This window comes from Barbus barbus, assembly GCF_936440315.1.
Source record: "Barbus barbus genome assembly, chromosome: 8".
Lineage (NCBI taxonomy): Eukaryota > Metazoa > Chordata > Actinopteri > Cypriniformes > Cyprinidae > Barbus > Barbus barbus.
The window spans coordinates 4,055,720-4,065,919 of record NC_136736.1 but is presented as its reverse complement, the minus strand read 5'-3'; the positions used below and the strand labels follow the sequence as shown (position 1 = coordinate 4,065,919).

The 10,200-nt window shown below is 36.1% G+C and overlaps 2 protein-coding genes across 2 annotated transcripts; one reads left to right on the top strand and one right to left on the bottom strand.

Annotated features, from left to right (window-relative positions):
* Positions 1-380: 380 nt before the first annotated feature.
* Positions 381-2,349, top strand: LOC306874030 (protein dpy-30 homolog). The gene is made up of 5 exons (XM_079423695.1): positions 381-445; positions 738-778; positions 861-908; positions 1,045-1,196; positions 2,129-2,349. The coding sequence occupies exons 1-5, from the start codon at positions 436-438 to the stop codon at positions 2,199-2,201; spliced, it is 324 nt and encodes a 107-aa protein (XP_079279821.1). The 5' UTR covers positions 381-435; the 3' UTR covers positions 2,202-2,349.
* Positions 2,267-10,079, bottom strand: LOC306874025 (presenilin-2-like). The gene is made up of 11 exons (XM_079423689.1): positions 9,966-10,079; positions 8,634-8,798; positions 8,296-8,504; positions 7,385-7,526; positions 7,203-7,270; positions 5,838-6,058; positions 5,064-5,162; positions 4,855-4,905; positions 4,576-4,695; positions 4,229-4,344; positions 2,267-3,850 (listed from the first exon to the last, which is right to left on the bottom strand). The coding sequence occupies exons 2-11, from the start codon at positions 8,763-8,765 to the stop codon at positions 3,695-3,697; spliced, it is 1,314 nt and encodes a 437-aa protein (XP_079279815.1). The 5' UTR covers positions 8,766-8,798; positions 9,966-10,079; the 3' UTR covers positions 2,267-3,694.
* Between the last annotated feature and the right edge of the window lie 121 nt (positions 10,080-10,200).

Here is a 10,200-nt window from a genome sequence, read left to right as displayed (position 1 = left end):
TTTTAAATAAATTTTACGTTTGTATTTTATTTTTACGTGTATACAAAAAAAAATAAAATCCTTATCTATTAATCACAAACGACTCTGATTGGTCCACCTTGACAATCGCGGAGTAATGTAACACTTGTCTCGTGACTACACTGTTAACGTTTTTATTCAGCAGTGGTTTGGATAATGCTTTACATCTTGATAATACTACTGATAAACACAACGTAAATACACTGTAAATAGTAAAAAATATATATATATGTATATATATATATATATATATATATATATATATATATATATATATATATATATATATCTATAATATATATATTCAATCTGTCTGAGTCACAAGGCCCCGCCCTTTTTAGAGCCTATTCTCGCGTCATTCGAGCGTGTGCTTTTGCGCATGCGCAACGTCAACTGCGTAGAAACCATCAACAAATTATGGCGGACGGTAAGTGTTGCTTCTGAGCTTTGTGGTTAATTTTGCGCTGATTACGTGTGCAGTGATTATATTTGCTGCAGTTTTAGACCTAGACAATGATAACATATGGTAGGGAGAGTTATATCTCTGATTGTTTGCATTATTGCGAGCGTTGAGCTTTCGGCAGTGGCCCATTGAATCCCGCCATTCACTACAGTATGTGAGTTAAAGCACATCTGCGCGACTCGTATGTAAAGTACTGCGGCGTACGAGTTCTTAAACTTGTTAATGTGGCTTAATAGTTTAATTTTGATCCTTCCAGAACACCCTGATGCCGAGCAGAGCATGGAGGGACACACTCCTGTGAGTAGCATTGCAATATTTCAATACAAGAAAGCAGTTTGTCTCGATCAGTTGTTGTCATTGTGTTTCTTGTTTATTTTAGGTCCCAGAAAATCCTCATGCAGAATATGGCCTCACTGAAAACATCCAGGTACAGCATGTACTACTTTGGGAATTTGTATTTAAATTTATAATGTCTTAAAGACTGGATTAGAAAAACAGTTCTGAATTGGCTGCAGCATGAACGAAGCATCAGTTCTATGAGTGTCTTCTATGTGTTTCTCTAGAGAATAGTGGAGGGTGAGAAAACAACCACTGAAAAAGTCACCAAACAGAAGGTGGACCCTCAGACCCTGCAGACCCTTCCCACACGAGCGTATCTGGATCAGACTGTGGTTCCTATCCTCCTGCAGGGCTTGTCAGTTCTGGCCAAGGAAAGGTCTGCATTAGTGCACAGATTTCTTTCCAAACACACAACTACATGAACATGATTTTTTTGTTTTTGCTTGGGAGGGGGATTATGATTGCCTTAAAAGAATGGTTCGCCCAGAAATTAAGATGTACTCACTCTCAGGCCATCCAAGATGTAGATGAGTTTGTTTCTTCATCTGAACAGATTTGGAGAAATTTAGCATTACATAACTTCCTCACCAGTGGATCCTTTGCAGTGAATGGGTGCCGTCAGAATGAGTCCAAACAGCTGATAAAAACATTGCAATAATTGTGATGTAATCCACACCACTCCAGTCCATCAATTAACATCTTGTGAAGTGAAAAGCTGCGCGTTTCATCATTTCTGGCCAAAATACGATTCCATAATCCAGAATGGCACGTCCTCCAATAAAAAGTCCATCCCCTTTTGTCTTTCACATCAAAATCCACCAACATATTTGTTAAAGTAGTTTTGGACTCTTCACTTATAAACTGTCTCAATCTGAGCATTTTTCTCTCTTGATTCAGATGAGATTACTTTTTCAGTGGAGAAAGAAATATTATGGATACTCAAAATTAAATAAAAAATATTGATAAAAAAAAAGTTTTAATGATGTATTTGTTTCTTAAAAACACACAGTTTTTCACTTCACCAGACATTTAAGTGATGGACTGGAGTGGTGTGGATTATTGTGATTATCAGCTGTTTGGACTCTCATTCTGACGGCACCCATTCACTGCAGAGCATCCATTGGGGAGTAAATGATGTAATGCTAAATTTCTCCAAATCTGTTCCCATGAAGAAACAAACTCATCTACATCTTGAATGGCCTGAGGCTGAGTAAATGTAAAGCAAATTTTCTTATTTTGGGTGAAATATTCTTTTAAGTAATTCCTTTTGTCTGATCAAAATTAAATTTCCTCTCCATCTTCCTTCAGGCCTCCAAATCCCATAGAGTTTTTAGCGGCATTCTTACTGAAGAACAAGTCCCAGTTTGAGGAACGAAATTAAAGACACGGTGTGCGGTGCAAGATTTAGGATTACATCTTTTTGTTTTGTGTATTTTTTTTGTGAATTTAAATGTAATGGTGTCACACTCTTCAACCTGTTTGTTTGACAACAGTAGTTTTTTTAAGCTCTAATAAAATGTTCAGGCAGCCATATATGTTTCACTGGTGTGGATTTTCTTTATTTGGTAATTGATAAGGCAGCTAAAATTTACACTAAATTGGCTTGGCATATACAAAAATCCAGCTCAGGAACAATCCTTCAATCCCATTTATTGGCTTGATATTTTATTATTACACGACACCAAGCATTGTGCATGACAATAACAAACAAAATCGAGAGAGGAAAACAATTCCTTTCAACTGTGAACATATTAAAAACAATTCAAATTTTAATCTGTAGTAAATATAATTTCTTTCTTCAGTATAAACGCTCTCAGCATATGCAAAATATTCCTAAACCGCTCAAAGCACATCCGTTTCTCAAGCAGCCGTAATCACCATGTCCATGAAAGGTCTCTATATTCATAAAGCAGTATAAAAACGTGTGATGGCAATGGTTTGTTTCCATTCAGGTAACATGATAAAAAAGGAACACATTTATAAAGCCGAGAGCCGATGATCTTACAGAGACTGACTCTCAGCGCTATATACGACCAACACGTTTTCAATTAGTTCGAGAACATTCATACTAAGATTAAAGAAGCCTTTTTACATTGAATATGATGTTAAACTGAAAATGCTGTGGAAAAACAACAAATACATTGTTATTGACCTGAAACTCTGTAAACTAGAGTAAAAGAATTCAGTTTCTGTCCTTGTGTCTCTGTAATGTATTGCACCTCCAGTGTACTAGTTCTCGTGTGCAATTTCATTGGCACAGAAAAACAACAAAGCAAGGCACCAACAACTTCTAAGAGCTGGCATACCTGATATGGGTCAAGACGAAATCCTAGATGTATGTTCCCAGTGTGCTTGTTTTAAAATTTGACAGTGCCTGTGACATTGTCAGCAAGAGTTAGTAGATCAAATGTAAACCAAAGACTTGGTCACAGTCGTAAACTGATACTTGCAAATGTGCATTTCAATTAAAATCTTAAAACAAAAATTACATCAGTGACCTTTTTGATTTTGCTATGTTGTTCCGGGACTAGGGCTGGGTGATGCAGCTTAGGAAATATTAAATGTATCATCAATTTTTTGGGATGCAGGTCAAATTGCTAAATCATTTACCTTCTCAGTAAGTACAAAAAATAGTAAAACTACTGTGTATTCTAAAGAGCTGATGTGCAGTTTCTCAATAAAAAGCAAAATGCCAACTCAGAACTGAAATCGGTTTGCTTGTCTTGATACATTTTACACCTTCACTCACTCGCCTAGAGCGTCTCAGAAAGATCAGAAACCTGCTCGGATTCATAAGAACTAAAAACGTTTGAATCTCATTGAAACGTAAGGACTGTGGTCTGATAAAGTTCTTCATGTGTCAGTGGGTTTCGGTCAGATGTAGTATTGGTGGGCTGCCAGGCTGTCCATGAAGGGCCGTACCAGATTGTCTGTGGAGAAGTAGAAGACCAGGCCGAAAGTGATGGAGATGGGCAGAGCCGGTAGAGCTTTCTTGAAAATGGCCAGCAGGAGGAGCGTCAGGCACAGTCCCTGCAAAACCACCACAATATCAGCAACACCAACCCTAAATTAAACTCTTAGGCTCTGCTCCAAAACTTAGTGAGCTTTCTACTGCACTACTAAGGCATCATCCACTCATTTGGAACATTCAACAAACAGTAGGTGTTTCTGAGCAGCATATTAGACTGATTTCTGAAGACTGGATGCTGAAAATTCAGCTTTGGATCACAGAAATAAATTTATTTATTTAAATATATTTAAATATAAAAAAGCCATTTTAAATTGAAAATTTCACAAGTAAATTCAGACTCGGCAAGCATAATAGCCTTTAAACATAAAAAAAAAAATCTCCATTAGCGTATGTTAGTCTGTACATGACGGATCTTAGAGGCTAGTTGAGACACTCACAATGAGAATGGCCACGAAACAGGCCAGTGTGGTGTTCCAGTCTCCTCCGGTGGCGGCCGCCTTTCCTACCAGGACACTGTAGAAGATGAAATCACCAAGACCCAGCTTCACCCCTCCTGTGAGAAAGTCAACCAATAGGCATTTCAGCATATGATACTAGAATGATAACAGTCAAGCCTGTTTGTTAAGTTTGCTTTGATTCCCGGAGGCATTTTTAACTAGTTCCCCTCATTGTCACTGGACAATCACTACATATGAACCTTAATTACATGCTTTATAAGTGAAGCACTGTAAGCAAAGAACATGATCTGTATGACACTGAGGCTGTAGTCACAGAAAACACTCACGGTCTTCCTCAAGGTCCTCTTCTGCTGAATACCGCCGCCTCTCTCCCTGAGCCACATTATCCTCTGACTCCACCCCTTCCTGTGCCCGGGCTCCACCCTCATTCCGCTGCCTTTCATCAGCTGAGAGGACACCAACAGCTTATTCACCAATATCTAGGTTACAGGGTATTACCTTCCACTTTCTACACAAAGAACATTTCAAGGTCTTGGGAAAAAAAGTACTAAAATATTAGTAAAATGCTTGTAAATTATAGTAAAGAACTAAAAAATGCAGCTCACCGGAATCTGGATTATTAGAATCAGCCATGCCAACCATCCAAACCATGGCAGCTGAGAAAGAGAAACTTTTATTAGTACATGACCCATCTTGACTGGACTTAAAGTGGTTAAACTAGCTGATTACAAATGTGGTGATGTAATTTTTAGACAATCCCAACTGTTGTGAGTCTGTATGCTTTATGTTCTGGTTTTCATTTTTCAGGACATACATGAATATATGAGCGCAGGGAAAATTGGCTCATTTCTTTCTTGTGCCGTCTCAACCAGCATCCTCAAAGGTCCTTTCGGAGAAAGCACCGCTATCAGATCTGGAAAATAACCACACACAAATAATGAAACAATCATGAGCACTAATCCCACAGACATGAGCATCTACTGCTCCGGGTGTGTGTTCACGGTGTGTGTGTGTTCACTGCTGTGTGTGTGCACTTTGGATGGGTTAAATGCAGAGCACGAATTCCGAGTATGGGTCACCATACTTGGCTGAATGTCACTTCACTTCATTGATTAGAAATGACTTTTGCAATTTCTGCACCACTATTAATTTTTTTTTTTTAATTATGTTCTGTCACTTTAAGAACTGAATTTTTAACATTAAACAAGTTAAAGGGATAGTCCATCCAAAAATTAAAATTGTGTCAATTTACTCATGTTGTTCCAAACCTTTATGCGTTTATTTTTTCTGCAGAACATAAAAGAAGATATTTTGAAAAATACAATGGAAGTCAATGGGAACTGAAACGATTAGCAACATTCTTCACAGCATTATTTCATGTTCCACAGGAGAAAGAAAAAAAGTCATAGAAATTTGGAACAAGGGTGATTACAGATTAAATAATTACAGAATTTAATTTTCATTTTTGGCCTGACTATTAACAGCTTAAAGAAATAGAAATCCTTCTTTTAAATATGAATGAGGGTCACAGTATAGGAAGTGACAGAGAAGTTGAAGAACAAATGCAGAAGCAGATATGGCACCGTACCATATATGGAGATGGCTCCCAGTATGACCCATGCTGACCATTCGGGCAGGTATTTGATGAAGATGAGGGCCATGAGGGCACTGATGACAATGAGGTATGCCTGCTGCAGCCGCAGCGGCCCTTTCCAGTGGATGCAGATCATTCCCACGACGCCGAAATTCCAGATGGTCATCACTAACGTTGGGTAGTCCATAGCCACGTTATACGTCTTAAACACCTCGCTGAAAAGAAAAGGGTTTGACAAAAGTATGGAACTAAGGAACTACTTCTAAACTTTTAATATAGATGTTTTTAAGGGGTCATATTATGATGTGTTTGATTCAAAGTCATCAATCGATCTAGTTCGACTCATTTCTGCTAATCAATTCGTTTACATAATCACTCAAAATTATGATATTACATGCTTTAAAATATTGCTGCCTATTACAATGTACTGTTATATTACGCCATAAAAAAAAAATGATTAGATATCATTATTTCCTTTGCTCATTTAGTGTACATTTAAAAAAAAAAAAAAAAAAAAGCCTTGGTCATTCTGAACCACATTTTTGCAATCAACAAAAATCACTCTTTTAAGCCATTTAAAGGGATAGTTCCCCCAAAAATGAAAATTCTGTCATTAATTATTCACATTCATGTTGTTCATGGATCGTGATACTCTCCAAAATGGCGCTATGGTGACACGAAGGAGAAGAATTGTTGAATAAAGTTATTTTTGTTTTCTTTGCGTACAAAAACAATTTTCGCAGCTTCGTAAAATTACAGTTGAACCCCTGATGTTACATGGACTGTTTTACCGATGTCCTTATTATGAATCTGGGAACATTACAGTTGCATTGCTGTCAGAAAGCTCTCGGATTTCATCAAAAATATCATATTTTTTGTTCACAAGATGAACGAAGGGTCTGACGGATTTGGAACGACATGGGGGTGAGTAATTACTGACATAATTATCATTTTTGGGTGAACTATCCCTTTAAGAGCAAGTAGATAAATATTAAGATAGCATCAAAAGGTAGGACTCATTATCAGTTTGCACAAAAATTACATTGTGATTATTTATCACAATCTCATTTTTACTTTTTTTCTTGTTTATTTGACCTAATCTGGTTTCCTTGTTTGTTATATTTATCAGATACATTAACACAATCTCTACATTAAGAAAACTGTTAAAACCAAGAAGTTTCTCTTAAATGATAAAAGCTAAAAAAAAAAAAGTGAAGTTCCCAATAATTGCCAATTGTGTATTTTCAATTTAAAAAAAGAACAGAAGCTATATCATCCAGCACTGATACATCCTCCTGTATGAGATCAGTTACATACAGTAGCAGTATTACAAGAAAGAGAAGCTCAACAGAATCTCACCCTAGATACATGAAGCTGAACCAGAAGAGCAACATCAGTGAAGACAGAATCAGCCAGCCGTGAATGAACTGCACACACACAGAAAAACACCTCAGAAAATTCAGCAAGGATTTTTATAAGACACATTGTTATAATCATAAAGTCACAGAACTCTAGTGTTGTAGTAATAAAGAGGATCTCACTTTATAGCAGCGATACTTATAAAGCACCACCAGTATTATCGTCATGACCACAATCACACTGATCATGACGATGGTGTTGAGGAACGAATTCAAGAGCCTCTGACCAACAGAGTTCGGATCCTCTTCGAACGGAGTGTAGATGCTGCAAAACACACACAAACCATACATTTCTGCTTCTCTGTAAAGGATTGATCCAAATAAGAAAACTCTGTCATCGTTCATTCACCCTCAAATCAGTTGGTTGACACATCCTACATAGCATAGCAATATGATAATATTATGGAAAGCCAATTTTTCACATTTTATAATACTGAAAAAATCATATTAAAAACATAAAATTAAAAACAAAAAAGTAAATGACAGAAAAAAAAAATATATTTTTTTTTATATAAAAAATGTGAAAAATTATAACATTGAAAACAAAAAAAAAATTTTTTCAAAGATGGCAGTAAAACAACAATTAAAGACTGCTTTATATATGTATAAATGTATTTTTTTTATATATTATATATTTTGTTTACCTTTTTAAAGGTATTTTTCATTACATAAAGCACAGCATATCAGTAGCAATATTGTATAGGCCAATAATAGCCTTTACAATTTCTTTATATTATTACCTGGATCGGCATAAATCGGTTAATACTGGAAGCAGATGCTATCAGGAAAAACAGTTTTTTAGTGTACAACAATAATTATTTTAATGTTTAATTATTTATATATATATATATATATATATATATATATTTTTTTTTTTTTTTTTTTTTTTTTGGGGAGAAAATATATCTTGTGAAATCTCCTTATGAAATGCAGTTCCATGGAAATATATAAGTTTAGAATGATATGAGGATGAATAATAAATGACAGAATTTTTTTTCATTTTTGGCTGAACTTCGAGGTAACAAAGCACGTACAGCCGCTGTGAGCTCTTCTCCGTGTAGAAACTGACAGACTTGATTGTTGCCACCACCACCACCATGCAGAGCGTGACGGGGATGAAGAGCATGATGACGTGCTTAGCGCCGTATTTGAGGGTCAGCTCCTCTTCCTCTCCGTCAGGAGTAGATGCTCGCTCTTGCTCCACCGGCCCTGGCTCGTCCAAAACTGAGCTGACTTGCCGCCGCTGCGGGACATTACAGGTGAGGATGATCAAAATGCAGATATGGATCAGATGCAAATTAACTACTCTATATTAGCACACGTCAAGCTTAGTTCTTTTAAAAGAGAGGAAGGAGAATTCATGTCCACTTACCCGTTTGGTGTCTGTTTCCTGGGGTAAAGACATATCATGATCTTGGTTGTACGAGGGGGCGGTTGGGCTTTCGGACTGGACCAGAGCGGACCTCTCGTTGTAAGAGTCCTCTTCACTGTCTGAGGTATTCATGAAGAGAAGATTACAGAAGCCGAACGCCCAGAGCTGCAACAAACGCATCATGCCAGAAGAATATAAATGCAGCCTTTACCAAAAAGCTTAATAGAAAAACCATATAGTAGCTTACATACGTAACATTAAGAGTTGGCTCGATGATTTATTTGCATCACCACTCAACACTGATCATGGAAGTCTCTGTACAACATTTTACATGCTTTAAAATGGTATAATCAAAACACATGCAAGTAAATATTACTGTTAATTATTATGCATGGTTATATTTATCCATGTGCAGTAAGTGTAAAATATGCCTTAATTTTGAAGATTGCATTTTACAAAAATTATTACAGAGAAAAAACATAAATATAAAGAAATATACTACATACTGTCAAATATATACAAGTTTTATTGCCCAGCGCTGACACATCCTGCTGATCAGTTACATAGCAATGTGATAAGAATAATTTTATAATGGAACGTGATTACTTAAAAATGTTTTGAAAAGTAAGAAAATACATTAAAATTGTGAGGAAAAACTGGAAACTATACAAAAAGGACAATAAATGCATAAAAAGTTATATAAAATAGATAAAAGTTTCCCTTACACAATGCATAATATCTATTACTGAGAATATCTGTATATGTCAATCATAGCATTTATTAAAATTTGTATTATTATCTGTATTCTGTATTCTTCAAAATGCTTTTTAGTCATGCATGCACTAATAATTATAATATTATATTAATAAAAATATTCTTGTGAAATCTGCTAAAGTAACAAGTAAACTGTAAGCCAGTAACTGATATGGTGCTGATATATCATGTTTCTCTAGTGACGGTACTTTAGGGATGAAATATTATAAATCAGAGCTTCACTGTGAACATTTTTATAAAACACACAGAAGAAAATAAATGTATAATATCCATCTGTATAGGTTACATTTCCATATACACTTCCATTTCATATCTTATTATGATATTAGGCTACCATCTGACATTGCACTAGAAGAGTACCACATTAAAAACACAAAAAATGTTGATCTTTATAAACGAATAATAATATCTGGGACAAATACACGCAGTTATAATGAGTGTAATACACGCTTGCTCTTACTCGTGATACTGTTATATTGTAATAATGGTCCACAAACCCAGATCAAAGCATTTATCATGATCCATGACTGCCCAGTACAGATGAGAAGACTGAAATACCTTCAAATGTGACCGTGTTTACATGAAGGACGATCCAGAAGCGATATTTGCAGCAGGTCTCCGTCAAAACATCGCGAATCCCAGTGAGGAAGTGATCTCGATCAGCTGATCCTCGCCGCGCCGCGTGACGTCCGCTGACCATATTTCAGGTCGACCAATCATAATTTAATAAATAAACTTACTTGGTTAAGCTGTTATTTTTGTTCAGATCAGCCAGAAAAAAATTGTTACATCT